This window comes from Impatiens glandulifera, chromosome 7 (assembly GCF_907164915.1).
Source record: "Impatiens glandulifera chromosome 7, dImpGla2.1, whole genome shotgun sequence".
NCBI lineage: Eukaryota > Viridiplantae > Streptophyta > Magnoliopsida > Ericales > Balsaminaceae > Impatiens > Impatiens glandulifera.
The window spans coordinates 49,436,500-49,457,955 of NC_061868.1; the positions used below are offsets into that span (position 1 = coordinate 49,436,500).

General features: G+C 30.0%; 2 protein-coding genes across 3 annotated transcripts; both read right to left on the bottom strand.

Annotated features, from left to right (window-relative positions):
• Nucleotides 1-867: 867 nt before the first annotated feature.
• On the bottom strand, nucleotides 868-16,519 carry LOC124944554 (flavonoid 3'-monooxygenase CYP75B137-like). 2 transcript variants are annotated; one of them, XM_047484842.1, is made up of 2 exons: nucleotides 15,524-16,516; nucleotides 868-1,741 (listed from the first exon to the last, which is right to left on the bottom strand). In XM_047484842.1, the coding sequence occupies exons 1-2, from the start codon at nucleotides 16,457-16,459 to the stop codon at nucleotides 1,103-1,105; spliced, it is 1,575 nt and encodes a 524-aa protein (XP_047340798.1). In that variant the 5' UTR covers nucleotides 16,460-16,516; the 3' UTR covers nucleotides 868-1,102. The 2 variants fall into 2 exon arrangements, with proteins under 2 accessions (XP_047340798.1, XP_047340797.1); XM_047484841.1 differs by lacking the exon at nucleotides 868-1,741 and adding an exon at nucleotides 14,757-15,419 and having other exon boundaries at nucleotides 15,524-16,519.
• A 2,843-nt stretch (nucleotides 16,520-19,362) lies between these two features.
• On the bottom strand, nucleotides 19,363-21,293 carry LOC124946097 (flavonoid 3'-monooxygenase CYP75B137-like). The gene is made up of 2 exons (XM_047486663.1): nucleotides 20,269-21,293; nucleotides 19,363-20,193 (listed from the first exon to the last, which is right to left on the bottom strand). Exons 1-2 carry the CDS (start codon nucleotides 21,187-21,189, stop codon nucleotides 19,555-19,557), a joined length of 1,560 nt encoding a protein of 519 aa, XP_047342619.1. The 5' UTR covers nucleotides 21,190-21,293; the 3' UTR covers nucleotides 19,363-19,554.
• Between the last annotated feature and the right edge of the window lie 163 nt (nucleotides 21,294-21,456).

Here is a 21,456-nt window from a genome sequence, read left to right on the forward strand (position 1 = left end):
GTTCCCAACAATTGATTATTTTTAGGAATGAATATTAATATGAATGTTTATCTTCTCAGCCATAAGATTAGAAATGAAAGTCTTTTAGAATTATTTTTATTTAAAATTTTATTTTAATAATTGTTAACACGTTTGATCAATTTTGTTCTTACTTAAAAGAAATATATATTTGACATCTATATATTTTTTTTTATGTTATCACTTATTTATATATATAACCAACCGGTATAAAGATAAACCATTTGCTATAGTCATTAAATGTGGACCAACCAAATAAGATAAATTAATATTTTGATTTATATATTCTCTAAGTAAATTAAAACGACGGCTAATTAGATAAAAGATAAAAGGTAGGAAGATATATAAAATTTGTTAATTTTCATACAAATTGAATTATAATAATAGTTTATATATTAAAAATAAAGATGAAAAGTCATTTTTAATGACGTGATATACATACTTATAAAATTATTTTAAGAAATGTCTCAATTTGGGAAGTTTGAATGAAGATCCTGATAGCCTAAGCTGCAAATTTATTTACTTAAAAAAGAAAAGAAAAAACATTAACATTTCAGGTAAAAAAGGGATGGAACAGCCTTATCCCAACGATATACCGATGTGGGATGAGTTCCAGCTGAAGGTTAAAACAAGATAAGCCCGACCAGGCTTCCAGGCGCTCGGTCGCATGGAGGCCGGGCGTCTGCTTTTCTCGCTGTGGCCATCTACTCTTTCTCGGTTACGAGATAGGCATACAGCTCGGTCGCGTGGCTAAGGGTTTATCGGTCACGTCCGAAAACCCTCAGTCCAGCCATTAACCTGAATATATATTTTTTTTCTTCTGTTTTTCTCAATTCCAATCAAACAATCATCATTAACATCATTCAAAATCAACTCATTTATGACCAGATTATACCAGTTGGGGTGGAAATCCATCCATCACCCAATTTTCAAATATCCCTTATCTGGAAATTAGGCATTCAACATATACCTTTTGCATAATCATTAAATTGGATTTTAAAAGGAAGGGTTGATACCTTATACAAGCTATTGACATTTTCTTAATTAATTATTGCCAATTTGAAAGAAGAAAAAAGTTTGAAAATCATACATGATCAAGAACCTCATCCGAAAGCCTTTGCATTGGCACTGCAAGTAGAGGCATCTTCTTCTTCACCACTATCCCAAATTCCTCTGTAAAATCGACTGCTTCCCCTCCTTGGGGCAAATGCCAATCGAATGAGTGCAAAAGCGAAGCCAATATATAACTTACCATCTTTTCAGCCAAAGGAATCCCTGCACAAACCCTTCTTCCAGATCCAAACGGAAAGTAGTGAAGATTGTTTCCATTGTAATCCCATTTACTTCCTTCTTCCCCACCCAAGAATCTCTCAGGCCTGAACTCAAGTGGGTTTTCCCAAACATCTGGGTCCCTTTGAATTGCTGAAGTGTTCAGAAAGACCTTACAATCCTTGGGAATGGAGTATCCTCCGACGATGCAGGTCTCGCTTGGACGACGCGGAACGTTCAATGGAAGAGGAGGATGCAATCGCAAGGTTTCCTTCACAACAGCATCCAAATACCTAAACTTTGGTAAATGGGTTTCTTCAACTAAGCTCTTATCTCCAACAACTTGCGTTATCTCTTCTTGAACCCTCTTCATCATTTCTGGGTTGTGCAAAAGTTCTGCCATCGCCCACTCCACCGCCGTCGCGGACGTGTCTGTTCCGCCCACCAATATGTCCTGCAGGTAATAGATTGAATTAGTTTCTAATACTATAGATTGAATAGAAGAGAAGTTAGCTTACCATTATCAATGCCGTCATCTGAGTTTTATTAATTGATATATCAGAATCTTGACAGTTTTTAAGTCCAGTAGAATCTGCAGGAAGTCCTTTTTACCAATATCACCATCTCCATTTTTAGCCGCCTTCTCTTTCTCTCGTGTATCTATAAGAGGATTCAAGAAACCATCAAGTTCCGCAATAATTTCGTTTGCTTGCTTTTTCACGCCCTGAAAATCGTATCTCGCTAGAATGGGGAAGAAATCAGAGATGTTAGGAAATTCCAGTAATTTAACGAATTTAGAGGCTATGGCTTGAAACTCAGCTCCATGTCCATCATGATCCCCTCCTTTAAATGTGCTGCTGCCACCCCATATCATGCTAATAAAAGCATTGAATTCAGTCAAGAAAGCGATCTTGCCAATCTCAACAGGCAAGCCACAGTTATCATGCAAATGCTTGATTGTTTTCATAACTTGTTGTTTTCTAAGATGATAACAAGCATCAATATTTGAGTTACTAAGCATTTCTCTTACAAATAGTTTGCGAATGTTTCGCCAGTAAGGGCCTGAGGAGGACCAAGCAATGTCCATGGCGTTGTGGGTTAGTGTCAAAGCCGCGATTGTTGGGTCCCGGTTGGAGAAGACCACATCAAAGTCGCGGCAAACTTGTTTAGCCAGAGATGGTGAGCTAACCACAATACAGAGTTTGCTCCCGAGCCAGAGTTTGTAGATGGGGCCATATTCTTCGGCCAGTTTTGAGAATTCGTGATGCAAGTTTTTGCCAAGAAATGGGAGGTAACCCACAATTGGGAGGCCTCTTGGACCGGGTGGCAAAGGTGCTACTACTAACTTGTTCCCTTTTCTCATCCATAGCCAACACAAAATTGCTACTATCAGTAATAGAAGAACTTGATAAACATAATTTCCTGATAGATTTGCAGACATTATTTTGCTGCAGTAGGAAAGTTTAGCTAAAAAGAGATATTAGATTTGTGTGTCTGGAAGGTTTTATTTATACCTCATAATATTGTGAAACGAGTCATCAGAAAATCAATTATTTCTTGTTTAAGTGGTGATCATATCAAAGAATAGAATAATAAAAATGGATCTCCTTTACTAGACATGTAATCTCCTTTAATATATATTGAATCATATCCTAATGATTCACTTTATATAATAATAGACTGTAGGCGGATTTGGTCAGAAATGAATGGTTTAAACTTTAAATAATAGTTTTAGGGCCCAATTACCATTTAGGGATCGAACTTGGAACAAATTTATCAAATAGATCTCGAACTTTGAGTTGAGCTATTTGGGGCTCGAGTTATCAAAGATTTTACCATTCGAGGCTTTTACACAAACAGTATATTATATTTTTTTAATTTTACCTAGCTAGCATATTAGTTACATTCAAACAAAACCCTTTTCTCATCTCCACATTATACCTTCTCCTCCGTTACCCATCTTCTTCTTCCATAACAAGCAAGAAGATTATTGAACCTCTTATATATGTTTGTTCTCAGCTGAATCATTTTGCGTGATGCATCAGTTCTTTCTCAAGCTAGGCATCAATAGTATATTTTGTATCTCATATGTGTGCAACTGAAATTTGAGCCAATCAGGGTTAAAAGGCTTCCGATTTGTATGGGAAGTTTGCATGGAAAATAGACAACTTTTTGCAGATTAACAAGAGGGATCTTCGAAGTAAAGTTTTTCAAATTGGGTGGGGGCTATGAATGGTTTGTTCAACATTCTTCATGACTATGATTTATAGACTGCTTATTCTTAGTCACAGTAATCATAAATCTTCAGAAACCAACAAAACTGGAAAGCAAAAAAGCATCCATATGGGAATCAGGTTTATAAACAAAAAAAAATGAAATTATTAGTCTTTTCTTTTAATTTTTAATCAGGTTTATAATAGCTATTATTTTTTTCTATAATATTTTTTTTAATGTTTTATTTATTATGTTAGTTCAATAAATTACATTATGTAATTAAAAAATAAATTCAATTACACATTCTTGTTATATAATCAAGCAATGTAATATTCATACTTGTTTTAGATATATTTTACTAATTTAATTTATTCACTTTTCTTGTTATTAATGATTTGAAATATATAAATAAATAAATTAAAATTAATATATTTAAAAACTAATGGATAAGAAAAATAAATCATTAAAATTAGAATTTGTATGTTTAGTCAATGCTAAACATATGGTTTAGTCATACTAAACACCATTTCAAGCCTAATATAATGGAAAATTATTAGCTCCTCCCCTGATTAATTATAATTATATATTCACGATCATAATATCTCATTTTCCCTAACCCTAGAAAGAAAAAGTTGTTGAAGGAGATGATGATGATTGATCTTCCTGAAGATGTGTGTTATTTAATTTTGATCAAACTATCCATGAAGTCTTTACTGCGTTTACGTTGCGTATGCAAGTTGTTTCGTTCAATGATCGACGATCCTTACTTCATCAAACTTCACCATTCACGGTCCCTGGCTTGTCCTGAAATCAGCACGCGCATCCTCTTTTACACCCTCCACGGCCAGGAGAAGGAGAATGTGGATTTCTTCTCCGTGGAAATCGGAGGAGGAGGAAACCAACAAGCGGTTCACTGCGCTACGTTTCCTATAGATTATTTGTTTTCAGTTCCCTACCCAAAGAGTGACAACAACAACGTTCGTTTTGATATTCATTGTGCAGAAGTGAATTTAAAGCTCTTTACCACCGAACACCCGATGAATAGGGTTCCCATCTTTCCCCAGGTTGTGAAAGGCCTGGTTCTCCTTAAGGATCGAATCTGGAATCCGCTAACCGGTCATGTAACCAGTCTTCCGCCTGCAGAGGAGGATCTTCCCGAATGGCACCAAACTTATAGTTTCTTGGGTTTCGATCCACATGCAAACCAGTACAAAGTGCTCTGCATAAGTTCACTTTCTGTTTGCAAAATACTGACAATTGGAATAGACGGCATAATTGGCTCATGGAGATTCATCAAAACCTATAAGGAGATGCCAATACTCCATACCCCTGTGCTAATGGGTTGCGGCCACGATATGTTGTACCTGAGCAATCGAGACTACTACCCCGGCTGCATCCAGGCCCTGGACCTTCATACGGAGATGTTTCATACTCCCTCTTTACCTGTGGACGACAACATCAACAGGGGATGGTGGTCTATATACAATCCGTTCCCAGGGAGAACGTTATTCAAGAAAATGAAAACGATTTGGCTATCCGACGGCAAAGGCGGATGGGACCAGAGATTATTAGACATTCCGAGACCCTCTAAGGTGTTGGGCACTTTGGGCAAAGTTGAGATACTTCGTTGGCACAGGGGAGATAATGATTTAATATTGGTAGGGTTTAACCTGGAGACTGGATTCTTAAGAGAGATTCATATTCCTAATTTTCAAAATTTATTTTTTGAAGGTATAATTAGAACCTATGTAGAATGCTTGATTCGATTTTGAATTATACATAATAACCCGTTTTTTTGATGAAATAAAAAAAAAAAAAAAGAAGTCTTTGTCCTAATTGCTTTGCTTCACTTACTTTTGTTTTGATCAATAGAATTATCATATATGTTTTGAAAAATCTTAACATGATCATTACTACTTATATGTTAAACATTACTTATATGTTAAACATGATAATCTTAATTATACCTATCTCAAAAACTAAAATGGATTGATTCAAGATTTTCAATTAAGGACTTTAGTGAATCAAAATTCTTGATTGGTTTAGAAACTGTCCACCATTATTATGTCACTGACTAATAATGTTATTTATAACAAGCTTGTTAAGTATTTAAAGATATCATCTCCTTGGGAATGTTATATCAAAGTTCATGATGTATTTTCTGATCCAATAACTTACTAAAACTGACTGATGCTTTATATATAATTTTCAAGGATCTTTATACAAATAAAATGTATGAATTTGAGTCAAAATTGATTTGGTGGTTGAGAGAGTGCCTTGTTATAGTTTAACCGAAAACATAACAAAATAAATCTTATTTAATAAAAATGTTCTTGTTATTCAAACAAAGAGTCAAAGAGTCGATAAATAATAAACTTAGAAAACAAGGGGAAGATGATGTTATCTCCAAATCCAACAACAGATAACAACACAACAATTCATTCTATTAGAAAAATTAATTTATTTTTTATAAGAAAATTTTAATCACACCAAATAAACATATATCTATCAAATTAATTCACATAACTAATTTTTTATACTAATTTATGTTATAATCTTTTAACTTTAACTAATTGACTAATCCATATGAATACCATTTAAAAAGGGATATATAAAAGTGATGATTTGATTAAATATATGAATGACCAAATAACACTAATAAGTTTAAAAAAAAATACAATATCATATATATATATATATTATAAATGATAGTCGTTTATAATATAAATACAAAAATACAAGTATTCATATTGTCACTATAAACACCCGAAACATAACGAGAATAACAATTTGGAACAACAATAAAACATAAACAAAAAATGATTATCCACGAACAATTCACGACCGATTTCCAGAAACATACATTACTAGTCCTACATGCGCTCATTCATTACTCATAAAAATAAATTATAATTTTTTATTTTCTTTAATAAATAAAAATAAATATGTAGTCTTTCTACCTAATTTATATTAGGTTTATAAAAATAGTAAAGAAAATAATTGAGATATTATTATTATTATTATATATATATATATATATATATATATATATATATTTTTTAATTTTTTTTGTATAATCTTGATTACAACTCTTTTGGTATTCCGGTCAAACAACCAAAGTTGGGAATCTAGGATCGAATAGATAGATACCAGGAAAGATCAGAATGAATTAATACTAATTATTATTTAATTTAATTATCTTGGTTGAAGGAATAAGTCAATGTAATATTCAAGTATTATCTTTAAAAGAGACTAAATAATTATAAAATAATAAAATGTTAATGTTAATATAGAAATAACACTATTAGAGAAATAAAATTAAAATAATCAAAGATCAAATGCTAATATATTAATAGAGAAATGATTAGGTGAGGGAATTTGGTGAGGGAATGACGTGGCATAATTTTATTCGCTGAAAAAATCAAATAATTTCTCTATTTTCTCTCTTTCCTCTTACTTTTACATTTTCCAAGGTGATGCCACGTCATTCCCTCACCAAATTCCCTCACTAAATTCCCTCACTCTATCACTTCTCATATTAATAAATTAGTGAAAATAAAATAGATAAATTGTGATTAATTAATTAATAAAAAAATAAAATTTTGATTAATTAATTAATAAATAAAAGAGGTGTGAAAAAAAATAAATATTTAATTAATAAATATATAAATTAAAAAGAAATTAATTAGGTTTATTAACATGGACTGAGCCAATTTTTTTTTATGATATATATACTTTCAAATAATTTTTATTAATTGATACATTTAGTTGTATAAATACATATTTTTAAATGAGTTTTTTTTATAAATAATTTAAGCACTTGTTTGATATGGGTTATTTGAGGATTTATTATGTTTTCTGGAAAAATAAATTATTTTAATTGAAAAATTTTAATTTTATAAAATTAATTTAAAATATTTTAATAATTGAATAAGATGATTTAGAAAAAATATAATAAAATATCAAAATCTAACTATTACGGTGATTAGCTTAAGCACATATGCAAGGTATAACTTAACAACAAACATGTGGAGCTGATTTGATTTTGGTTATTTAAAAATTTTAATTATATTTTTTTTATATAAATATGTTATTTAAGGATAATGTCGAAAGTTAGATCGGAAAAATGTATTGATTCGTTTTTGGAGATTTCATTTTTCTTTTACGAATCTTATAACCAAGTAATTGTATTTTTTTTTTTTAATTATGTTTTTGTGTTGTTTTTAATCATTTTTATTTAGTTTGTATGAATTTAAAAATAAATTGTTTAAGTTTTTAGTTAGGTAAATTTTTATAATGATTTTTTTTATTTAAAATTTTAAAAAAATATGGTTAGGATGTTTATGTTTTAATTAATAAATTAAATGATTTAAAATTAAAAATAGATTATAATTTATATATGGATTTTAAATAAAATTTAAAAAAAAGTGTAAGAACCAACATAACCAACCTTTTTATTTTTTTAATTTTTTTTGGAAGTAAGAGCCACTTATTGCTTCTTTGGTAAAAGGTTATTGAAATAATTAGTAATTCTTTTTAATAATTTGGTTTTGGTATAATTAAAAAAAATATTAAAAGAAACTTAAATGATAAAATAAAATAAGATAGTGAGTCCTTTATTATTTTAATTAATTAATTGACAAATCTTGATATACATATGAAAGAAGCTCAGCTTCTATTGGCTGGTGAGGAGACTTTTAGTTAGGTTGTAGGTATACATAGAGATTAGTTTCTTTTAAACCCGACAATCCGGACACTTTAAAAATTAAGTATGATTATATATATAGATTAGTTAGTTAAAAAATTGAACTTATATTAATATTAAAACGTCTTGCATTTATTAAATTTTGTGTTGAATTTAAAATATATATATAATGTCTTTGTAGCCTAGTTGCTTAAAGAGTTGTATTTGTTTTGTTAGGTTGTAAATTCGAAACATACCTCTAACATTTTTAATTTTATTTTTAACCGTTTTAAATTTAAAGGCGGGTCAACCCACAATCCGACCCAAGTATCCAAATTAACCACAGCTCTCGACCCGGCAATTCAGACACTTTAAAAATTAAGCATCATTATATATATATTAGTTAGTTAAAAAGTTGAACTTATATTAATATTAAAACGTCCCGCGTTTATCAAATTTGGTGTTAAATTTAAAATATAAAGTCTTTGTAGCCTAGTTGGTTAAAAAGTTGTACTTGTTTTGTTACGTCATACTTCTAGCATTTTTAATTTTATTTTTAATCGTTTTAAATTTAAAAATGAGTTGATTTAATATATATATATATATATATATTATAAAGAACATTGAAGTATGTATCCAAAAGACATATATTCTTATCCCAAACCTCTAATGTTGCAGCAACAATAATATTTGTATCAAACTAAAAAAGAAGAATTAAAGAAAATTTAAAACGGGTTCAAGAAGAAATGAATAGACACAATTCATGTATGTAGCTTTTGAACAACTACAAAATTCATCAACCTTTCAGACAGGTGGAAGATCATCAACCGTTGGATCAACAGAGGAGGGTGGAATATTATTATTATCATCATCATCATGAGTATCAGTCTCATCCTTCTCACTAATCTGCTCCACAGGCGGCGGCGCACGGGCAAATTGCTCGACATGGTCTGATCAAGAAATTAATAATAATATAATTTATTTACTTATTTTGTGATATATATATATATATATGAAATAGTTTTTCTTAGCAATTTAAAAGAATTGATGATTACATTTCACCATTCGATCATAGGCAGGTTTGTCAGAATCCATCAATTTAGCCGCATCCACATTAAACGGATCTGCTGAGTTAGGATTCTCAAGCAGTTCCGGTAGAAACTTTTCCATTACATCAATGAGGTCTACAGACACGTAATTCAAAATCGATATTATTATTATTTATTAGATTATAATATATTATAATAATAATAATAAACTCACCAAATTCGGGTGACCATTTATCACTAATCGCATTTAAGCAGACTGTACCGGACCTGAAATTCATATTTGTTATTAATTTTGATAGAAAATTAACAAATAAAAAATAAATACTCACTTAAAATTTATATTCGGATGGTAAATCTTGTTTACAAAGACGACCGTAGGACCCGATTTAGGATAATCAAATGGCAACTCTAAACTAATCTTCCATACGCCTCCTTCGTATAGACCTGATCAAGGGAAAATAACAATAATCAAAAACAGAATATTATAATCAAGAATGAACTAATGAACTAATGAATTAATGAATATATATATATACTTTCTTTTGCTCCATGCAAATCCGCATATAGTTCATTCATCGCATTTTCATTCTCTATTTCAACATTAAACTTTTTGATCCCAGTCCTATGTATTGAAAATGCAAATCTCATAAGAAATTAAAGATTAATTACATTAGATGATATGGAGAGTGATTTTAAGCTTAATTTGAAGAATGCTTACAGTTTAGTTACGTCCTTATGGAGGCGCTTGCTTGGGGAAGGCGTCACGGGTTCTTTTTGTTTGTTTAACGACGTGGATGATGAAGAAGAAGACCCCGCCATGATTGATTCAGAGAAAGGATGAAAAAAGAGGCTTCTATAACTAGTGTTCTTTACTTCTTTATCGAGGTTTATTTATACATGTACATTACAGACTATCAACTGATTATTTAACCAACAGATCAAATAAAACTGCTATTAGTTAATGAGTTAGTTATAAAATAAAACTGTTATTAGTTATAACTTATAAAACAAAAAATATATTATTTGGTTTGTTAATTAAGTTTGCATTTAGTGTTTTGCCTTGCTCCTTCAAACATAAGATGGTTTAAGGTCGTCCCACATCGGAGAATTAGACTAGGGAAAGAAGATGAGACCAATATAAAATTGGTGGCCTGCATCTTAATTAAGCATACTTTTCTCGGCCCTTTGGCTAAAAAATATCAGTTTAAGCTATTGGAGTTACTCACGTGTGTCGCCACCAAGATTTAGTTTAATTATTACTGTTCTTATTTTCATTAAGATTAAAGGTTATTTTATAATTTACCATTCATTTACTTTTAATTTTTTTTATTGGTTGTGTTTCTGTTTATTGATTTTCTTGAAATCTATGTACTAAATCATTTGAATGGATAATTAGTTTTTAAAAATTGAAATTCTATTTTAATTTTTATGTTTGTTTGAAAACTTGTTGAAATTAAAATTATAATGAATTTTATTTATCTTTTGTTTCACTTATAAATGTTTGGCATAACTAAAAATAGAATTCAAAATTCTATTGTATTAGGAATGAATAAAAATTATGCTAAATATAATATCATATTTACAAATGCACATAATGTCTTAATTTAATTTTGGAGCATGTTATGGATTGAAAATATACAAAGAGAAATTAAATATCCCATACAAAATGATGCGCAAAAAAAAAAAAGCATTATAAAATAGGGAAAAACTGTGGAACGAACTTTTAGTAGTACTATAACATTTACCATTATTTGATTGCGATTCAAGAATATTGTGTTAGCTAGAATGACGAAATTAGTAATTCAACTAGATTTTGTAACAAGTTAATAGATTTTAATGAAATTTAATGAATACTATGATAATTGAATACAAGAAATCATTTTAATAGATCTTAAATCGAGTTTATACAAGGTACATTGATTGATGATGGATCAAACAATTTTATGTCACGGTCAAATAATGATAGAAATACAAAAGGGGAGGGAGAATACAACCCAAAAAAAAATGTGAAAGATAAATTGTCATGAACACTGTATTGCACACATGGTAAAATTGAAAGAGAAAATTCAAAAAGGGTATTTTAAACTCATAGGATACGAAAGGAAATTGTGACTCAAAAACTAAAGTTTCTATTAACGCAACAAATACTCCATTTTGTTTTGGTGGAGAACAAAAAAAAAATATTTTTCTTCTAAGAAATTCAGTAACTCTAAGATTGCTATATTCTTTAAAAACTAATGAGAATACTTTATTGAGATGAAAAAGGAAAAGACAAAGCAAATTAGAAGTATTGAGAAGATATGTAATCTATTAATTTCACTGATGCATGATTAGATTATAGATTGTGGAGTTAATTACCATATTTGTACAAACTTAAACTGCATGACTTGAAATTATAAAATTACTAAAATTCATTTATTTTATTTTTGTCAATTTTCCTCTACTAGTTGTTATTGTAGTTAATTAAAATCCAGCAGCAAAAAGAGATCTTAGATAGAATATATATATATGTATGGTGTGTGGTTCCTTAAAAAGGAGATGAAAGAAGAAGATGATGGGTAATGGAGGAGGACGGAGAGGGTGTAGATCGAATAGAGAAGGGGTTGGGTTTGAAATTTCGAATGTAACTAATATGCAAAGTGTAATTATGAAACGGTCAAATAAACATCCGTATGTATAAAAGCCTCCGGACAAAATTATGGATAGTAATGGTTCAACTCAAAGTTTGAGCCCAATTAAATAATATCGTCTCAAGTTTGAACCATAATTGGTAATTCGATAATAGTTTTTTGGTATTTATATATTGTGATATTTGATGAAACAAAAATTATATTAGAATATTATGATTGATGAATTATGGATGAAAAAAATATAAGTAAGAATATTGTAAAAAGAGAAAACCCTTCTGAAATAAGCTTAATAACTTGTTTGAAATTGATTATTTTAATTTTTTTATCCAAAATTTATATGTTATATTTTTTTTTTTAGCATACATTGATTTTATTTTTTAATAATAATATTAAAATAATTCAATAAATTAAAATTTTAAATAACTATCTTTCCATTAAAAAAATTTCAAATACAATAAAAAACCTTAAATAATATGACATAAAAAATAAAAATAAAAATAATAAATTATATAACTAATAAAAGTTTGCTTAAAGGTAACTACAAAAATTGGCTATTTTAGCGTTAATAAACTAATTTAATTTTTTAAAAATTTATATATTTTATTAATTAAATATTTATTTTTTCTCTTTTTATTAATTAATTTCTCTCCTTTTTATTTATTTATTTTTATTTTTTCTTAGTTATTTATCTTTTATTATAATATTTTTTTAATTTTTGTTTTTGTTTTTGTTTTTTTTAATATAAATAAAAATAAAATTAATAGTCTTTTCTTTTAATTTTTATTTAGATTTATAATAATACTAAACAAAAATAGTTACTATTTTTTTTCTATGTTTTACGGTAATGTTTTTGTGAATGTTTTTTTTTGTTTTCTTTAATAAATAAAAATAAATATGTAGTCTTCCTATGTAATTTCTATTCAGGTTTATAAAAATAGGAATGAAAATAATTGAGAAATATTATTATTATTAATATTATTATTTTTTTTATATAATCTTGATTATTACTCTTTTGGTGTTCCGGTGAAACAAACAGGGAACCTAGGATGGAATAGATCAAGAAAGATCTTAATAAGAAAGATCAGAATGAATTAATACAAATTATTATGCAATTCAATTATCTTTTATTGAAAGAATAACTCAACTTAATATTCAAGTATTAACCTTAAAAGAGACTAAATAATTATAAAATAATAAAATGTTAATGTTAATATAGAAAGAACACTATTAGAGAAATAAAATTAAAATAATTAAAGATCAAACGCTAATATATTAATAAACTATTGAAGAAAAATAGATAAATTATGATTAATTAATAAAAACAAGATTTTTTTTGATTAATTAATTAATAAATAAATGAAGTGTGAAAAAAAATAAATATTTAATTAATAAATATATAAATTAAAAAGAAATTAATTAGGTTTATTAACATGGCTGAGCCAATTTTTTTTTTTATGATATATATACTTTCAAATAATTTTTATTAATTCATACTTTAGTTGTAAAAATACGTACATTTAAATGAGTTTTTTTTCTAAAAAACTAATTTAAGCATTTGTTTGATATGGGTTATTTGAGGATTTATTATGTTTTCTGGAAAAATAAATTATTTTAATTGAAAATTTTAAATTTTATAAAGTTAATTTAAAATATTTTAATAATTGAATAAGATGATTTAGAAAAAATATAATAAAATATCAAAATCTAACTATTACGTGATTAGCGTAAGCACATATGCAAGGTATAACTTAACAACAAACATGTAGAGCTGGTTTGATTTTGGTTATTTAAAATTTTAATTATAATTTTTTTTTTTTATAAATATGTTATTTAAGGATAATGTCGAAAGTTAGATTGGAAAAATGTATTAATTCGTTTTTGGAGATCTCTTTTTTTTTTTACAAATCTTATAACCAAGTAATTGTATTATTTTTTTTGAATTATGTTTTTGTGTTGTTTTTAATCATTTTTATTTAGTTTGTATGAATTTAAAAATAAATTGTTTAAGTTTTTAGTTAGGTAAATTTTTATAATGATTTTTTTTATTTAAAATTTTAAAAAATATGGTTAGAATGTTTATGTTTTAATTAATAAATTAAATGATTTAAAATTAAAAAGAGATTATAATTTATATATGGATTTGAATAAAATTTAAAAAAAAAATACATATCAAAGAGCCCGTGTAAGAACTAACATAACCAAACTTTTTTTTTTTTTTTTTAAGTAAGAGCCAGTTATTGCTTCTTTGGTAAAAGGTTATTGAAATAATTAGTAATTCTTTTTAATAATTTGGTTTTGGTATAATTAAAAAAAAATAGTAAAAGAAACTTAAATGATAAAATAAAATAAGATAGTGAGTCCTTTATTATTTTAATTAATTAATTGACAAATCTTGAGATACATATGAAAGAAGCTCAGCTTCTATTGGCTGGTGAGGAGACTTTTAGGTAGGTAGGTAGTAGGTATATATACCTATAGATTAGTTTCTTTTGTTTATATGTGGTAATCATTTAATTTATTTACTGAAATATATTTATAATAAACATTATTATAATAATTGACAATTAAAATTTTAAATAACTTATTTTTAAAATAATAAAATCTCAAAAATTTCCTAACATCAAACAAGTTTAGGATGAAAATGTATGTTATTTGGTTTCTAATTAATTAAATTATTATAATATTTTAATGAGATTAATAAAGTTATTTAAAATATATAATATTTTTTTAATATTATGAAATTATTCTAATAAATAAATAAAAATATTAAATATATTTTAAAATAACAATATATTATAAATTAAATTATATATATATATATATATAATTTGTTAATATTATTAAAAAATTTAAAAAATCATTATTTGAAATGATTATATTGTGATTACTAATTATGTAATAAATTAGCTAAATCATACATAATAAATTAGCTAAATCATCCGATAACCTTTGCATTGGCACAGCAAGTAGAGGCGTACTCTTCTTCACCACAATCCCAAATTCTTCTGTAAAATCGACTGCTTCCCCTCCTTGGGGCAAATGCCAATCGAATGAGTGCAAAAGTGAAGCTAATATATAACTTACCATCTTTTCAGCCAAGGGAATTCCGGCACAAACCCTTCTTCCCGATCCAAATGGAAAGAAGTGAAGATTGTTTCCATTGTAATCCCATTTACTTCCTTCTTCCCCACCCAAGAATCTCTCAGGCCTGAACTCAAGTGGGTTTTCCCAAACATTTGGGTCCCTTTGAATTGCGGATATGTTCAGAAAGACCTTACAATCCTTGGGAATGGAGTATCCTCCGACGATGCAGGTCTCGCTTGGACGACGCGGAACGTTCAAAGGAAGAGGAGGATGCAATCGCAAGGTTTCCTTCACAATAGCATCCAAATACCTAAACTTTGGTAAATGGGTTTCTTCAACTAAGCTCTTATCTCCAACAACTTGCGTTATCTCTTCTTGAACCCTCCTCATCATTTCTGGGTTGTGCAAAAGTTCTGCCATCGCCCACTCCACAGCCGTCGCTGACGTATCTGTTCCGCCCAACAATATGTCCTGCAACAGGTACATAGAATGGATTATTTATCATAAGGCAATTAAAGAAGTCAACTGATCAGTTTATACATTATTATTTTAGGATAGAAGAGAAGTTAAATTACCATTATCAATGCCTTCATCTGAGTTTTATTGATTGGTATATCAGAATCTGGACAGTACTTTAAATCCAGTAGAATCTGCAGGAAGTCCTTTTTACCAATATCACCATCTCCATTTTTAGCCTTTTCTTTCTCTCGTGTATCTATAAGAGAATTCAAGAAAGCATCGAGTTCCGCAAGAATTTCGTTTGCTTGCCTTTGCACACCCTGCAAATCGAATCTTGCGAGAATGGGGAAGAAATCAGAGATGTTAGGCAATTCCAATAACTTTAGGAATTTAGAGGATATGACATGAAACTCAGCTCCATGTCCATCATCATCATGATCCCCTCCTTTAAATGTGCTGCTGCTGGTGGTGCCACCCCATATCATGCTAATAAAAGCATTGAATTCAGTCATGAAAGCAATCTTCCCAATCTCAACAGGGAAGCCACAGTTATCATGTAAATGCTTGATTGTTTTCATAACTTGTTGTCTTCTAAGATGGTAGCAAGCATCAATATTTGAGTTACTAAGCATTTCTCTTACAAATAGTTTGCGAATGTTTCTCCAGTAAGGGCCTGAGGAGGACCAAGCAATGTCCATGGCGTTGTGGGTGAGTGTCAAAGCAGCGATTGTTGGGTCCCGGTTGGAGAAGACCACATCAAGGTCGCGGCAAACTTGTTTAGCCAGAGATGGTGAGCTAACCACAATACAGAGTTTGCTCCCGAGCCAGAGTTTGTAGATGGGGCCATATTCTTCGGCCAGTTTCGTGAATTGGTGATGCAGGTTTTTACCAAGAAATGGGAGGTAACCTGCGATTGGGAGGCCTCTTGGCCCGGGTGGCAGCGATGCTGTTACTAACTTGTTCCCTTTTCTCATCCATAGCCAACACAAAATTGCTACTATCAGTAATAAAAGAACTTGATAAAGATAATTTTCTGATAGATTTGCAGACATTTTTTTTGTTTTGTTATTGCAACAGACTGCTAAGGTTGATCTAAAAGACAGATGAAACTTGTCTGCAATACCCAAACTAAGATTATGAAGATTTTATTTACATTATGTAACAAAAAAAGGCCATCAGAGAATAGCTAGAAAATTAGTGGTAGACATTCATCTGTTTCTGGCCTAGTAATCTTGAGATATAAGAAAACCAAAATGTAATGACAATTAATTCTAAAAAGGGTGCTGTGATATTTGTCTTTTTTGTGTGGTGAATGATCATCTGAATTAATATCAAAGAACATTAAAAGATAAATGATTGGCTTAAGTCATTAATATCCATAGATTTAGCTGTCAATTACGGCACCGAAAGGTCATTTTATATATTTAAAATTTATTCACACTTAGCAATAGATTCATTCCGTTTCTAATTGAGTAAGTTGGATATAAAAAAAATTAAACAAATTTTAACGTTTAATAAATTGAAACGACTAAACGTATAAATCCACTTTGTGTTAATTTTTCGTTATTCAAATAAGATAAAAATTTTCAAACAAACTTATAGGAGAGTTTGAATGAATAAGTTGAATGAAACGAGAGCTTAATATAAAAGTTTGGTCAAAGTTAACATCAACTCTTAATAAATCTTCCCTTTGTGACTAATTAAATCCTTTGAGGTCAAGCCTATACCTAATAGAATTAGAATCAAAATAAGTGTAATGACCTAAAAAAATGATATAGTACATACTTAAATTGTCAATAAAAACTTGAATTTAAATGAGATTTGGATTGACATTCTTTGATACTATTTTTTAGAAGGGTCTCAATATGTCCCCAGCAATTGATTTATTTTTTAGGGATGAAATATTAGTATAATGTGTCACGAAAAAGTTATGAAAAGAAGATTTTAAGATTATATGATAAGAAGAATAAAAGATGTGAAAAAAAATACTGCTAGTACATAACTAATTGTTCAAGACAAATAGCCAAATTAAAAAGTACAACTAGGATTAAGAAAATTCACAAGCTTTTTTATATATTAATGTCCCATTAGGAAGTGTGTTCAGAATATATCAGAATATAACAGCTGAATTCCCCATAATATTCAATTACAATTGTTATAATTATCAGAGAATTAACTAAAATTAATTTTGTGAATAACTGTACAAATAAAAAAATACGCAATTTTAGAATTGGAAACAGAAATCTCACAACAATATCTAACCCAAGTGCTCAATTGGACCTTGAAAGGTGTTGGGTTTGTTCTAGGACCGTAACATTTATTTGGGGACGTAACATTTATTTGGGGACCCTAACTCAATGTTTATCTTCTAAGACCATCTCCAACCCAACGACATACCCAAACCATTTTGGATTTGGAAATTTTAACACACCATCAAACTCATACTCATAATGAGTATTTGATCAATTTATTTCTCCTAAAAACGCATACTATTCATCCACCAAAAGACAATTTCATATATATTTCAGTCCTCAATGTATTTTAATATTTAGAGTTTAAATTATAGGCTTATTTTATATATATAATTTATTTATATATTATTCTTGTTTATATAATTTATTTTTAGTAATGTTTATTTTGTTGTATATGAATTATTTATATATAATTAATTTATCGTCATTTTATTAAATGATGAATGAGAAAAGATTGAGTTAAATATGCAAAGTTGATAAATATATAGATAATATTAATAAGGTTAAAAAATTAGTGTAAGAAATAAATATTCTAATTTTTGAATTTGAAAATGAGTTTTTGGGTTGGAGATGAATTGCTGTTTTATATAATATTTACTATATTTTGGGTTTGAGAATGAATTTGTAGGTTAGAAATGATCTAAACCATAAACAAATGAAACTTTTTTAGAATTATTTTTGTTTAAAAATTTATTTTAATAGTTGTTAAAATGTTTTATCAATTTTTTTTACTTAAAAAAATATCTATTTAACATCTATTTTTGTTTATGTTATCTATTATTTTCTCTTGAAACCCTTTATATATATATATATATATATGCCCCTGAGTTGTGCAAGACGGACGTTTGCCTGCTGCGAAGATATGCATATTCTCATGCATTACGCATTCTTTCGCCATTTTATTTTCAACTCTTCCCGCTTGCGAGAGCTACCTTTAGCTGGCTATTTTAACTAGATATTATTAACTCAAGTGCCAATAGGTGTCCAAACTCATATGAGCAGGACCAACCAGTTTAAAGATGAACCATTTGCTATAGTCATTAGATTGGGGACCAACCAAATAAGATAATTAATGTTTTGATTTATATATTCTCAAATTTGACCGTTTGCACCATTAACATTCATAGGAGGCTAATTAGAGTGTCGAATTGAAAAATTCGGACACTTAGGCAGACTTTACATAAAGGGGAAGGGTACATTTCAATTATAATAATAGTTTATATTAAAAATAAAGATGAAAAGTCATTTTTAATGACGTGACATACATATAAAATTATTTTACGACATGTCTCTATTTGGAAAGTTTGAATGAAGATCCGATAGCCCTAATTTGATGCAAATTTATTTACTTAAAAAGAAAGAAAAAAAAAATGAACATTTCAGGTAAAGAAAGGAGGATGGAACAGCCTTATCCCAACGATGTACCGATGTGGGATGAGTGCCAGCTGAAAGTTAAAACAAGATAAGCGCGACCAGGCGCTCGGTCGCGGGGAGGCTGGGTGTCTGCTTTTCTAGTTGTGGCCATCTCCTCTTTATCGGTTGCGAGATAGGCATACAGCTCGGTCGCGTGGCTAAGGGTTTATCGGTCACGTCCGAGAACCCTCAGTTCAGCTATGAACCTGAATATATATTACTTTTTCTTCTTTTTTCTCAATTCCAATCAAACAATCATCATTAACATCAACTCATTTATGACCAGATTATACCAGTTGAGGTGGAAATTCATCCATCACCCAATTTTCAAATAACTCTTATCTGGAAATTAGGCATTCAACATATACCTTTTGCATAATCATTAAACTGGATTTTAAAAGGAAGGGTTGATACCTTATACAAGCTATTGACATTTTCTTGATTAATTATTGCCAATTTGAAAGAAGAAAAAAGTTTGAAAATCATGCATGATCAAGAACCTCATCCGAAAGCCTTTGCATTGGCACTGCAAGTAGAGGCGTCTTCTTCTTCACCACTATCCCAAATTCCTCTGTTAAATCGACTTCTTCCCCTCCTTTGGGCAAATGCCAATCGAATGAGTGCAAAAGAGAAGCCAATATATAACTCACCATCTTTTCGGCCAAGGGAATCCCGGGACAAACCCTTCTTCCAGATCCAAATGGAAAGTAGTGAAGATTGTTTCCACTGAAATCCCATTTATTTCCTTCTTCCCCGCCCAAGAATCTCTCAGGCCTGAACTCAAGTGGGTTTTCCCAAACATCTGGGTCCCTTTGAATTGCTGAAGTGTTCAGAAAGACCTTACAATCCTTGGGAATGGAGTATCCTCCGACGATGCAGGTCTCGCTTGGACGACGCGGAACGTTCAAAGGAAGAGGAGGATGCAGTCGCAAGGTTTCCTTCACAATAGCATCCAAATACCTAAGCTTTGGCAAATGGGTTTCTTCAACTAAGCTTTTATTTCCAACAACTTGGGATATCTCTTCTTGAACCCTCTTCATCATTTCTGGGTTGTGCAAAAGTTCTGCCATCGCCCACTCCACCGCCGTCGCGGACGTGTCTGTTCCGCCCACCAATATGTCCTATAGGTGGTATTAAAGAAGGCGACTGAATTAGTTTCTAATACTAAAGATTGAATAGAAGAGAAGTTAACTTACCATTATCAATGCCTTCATCTGAGTTTTATTGATTGATTTATCAGAATCTTGACAGTCCTTTAAGTCCAGTAGAATCTGCAGGAAGTCCCTTTTACCAAAATCACCAACTCCATTTTTAGCCCTCTCTTTCTCTCGTGTATCTATAAGAGAATTCAAGAAACCATCAGCTTCCGCAAGAATTTCGTTTGCTTGCCTTTTTACTCCCTGAAAATCGAATCTCGCTAGAATGGGCAAGAAATCAGAGATGTTAGGAAGTTCCAGTAATCTAAGTAATTTAGAGGATATGGCATGAAACTCAGCTCCAACTCCATCATGATCCCCTCCTTTAAATGTGCTGCTGCCACCCCATATCATGCTAATAAAAGCATTGAATTCAGTCAAAAAAGCAATCTTGCCAATCTCAACAGGCAAGCCGCAGTTAGTACGCAAATGCTTGATAGTGTTCATAACTTGTTGTCTTCTAAGATGGTAGCAAGCATCAATATTTGAGTTACTAAGCATTTCTCTTACAAATAGTTTGCGAATGTTTCGCCAATAAGGGCCTGAGGAGGACCAAGCAATATCCATGGCGTTGTAGGTGAGTATCGAAGCAGCGATTGTTGGGTCCCGGTTGGAGAAGACCACATCAAGGTCACGGCAAACTTGTTTAGCAAGAGTTGGTGAGCTAACCACGATACAGAGTTTGCTCCCGAGCCAGAGTTTGTAGATGGGGCCATATTCTTGGGCCAGTTTTGTGAATTCGTGATGCAGGTTTTTACCAAGAAATGGGAGGTAACCCGCAATTGGGAGGCCTCTTGGACCGGGTGGCAAAGGTGCTACCACTAACTTGTTCCCTTTTCTCATCCATAGCCAACACAAAATTGCTACTATCAGTAGTAGAAGAACTTGATAAAGATAATTTTCTGATAGATTTGCAGACATTTTTTGCTTTTGTTTTTTGCAGCAGACTGCAAAAGCTGAGCTAAAAGAGATGAGACTTGTCTGCAATACCAAACTATGCTGGCTGGAAGGTTTTATTTATACCTCAATATGTAAAAAAGAAGTCATCAGAATAGCAAGAAAATTTGTGTTCACAGCAGCAACACTTGTCAAGTAGGAGAATGAGGACCATGGGATCGAATGCATGAAGGGTTAAAGAAAATCAAAATGTATTACAAACAGTTCTCAAAAGACATGTGATATTTTTGT

Excerpts from the sequence above, each read along its gene's own strand:
- LOC124944554 (XM_047484841.1), bottom strand. The coding sequence starts at position 16,459 with ATGTCTGCAAATCTATCAGAAAATTATCTTTATCAAGTTCTTTTATTA. Across the intron at positions 15,420-15,523 it reads AGATGAAGGCATTGATAATG|GACATATTGTTGGGCGGAAC; the intron begins GTAATTTAACTT and ends TACCTGTTGCAG.
- LOC124946097 (XM_047486663.1), bottom strand. The coding sequence starts at position 21,189 with ATGTCTGCAAATCTATCAGAAAATTATCTTTATCAAGTTCTTCTACTA. Across the intron at positions 20,194-20,268 it reads AGATGAAGGCATTGATAATG|GACATATTGGTGGGCGGAAC; the intron begins GTAAGTTAACTT and ends TACCACCTATAG.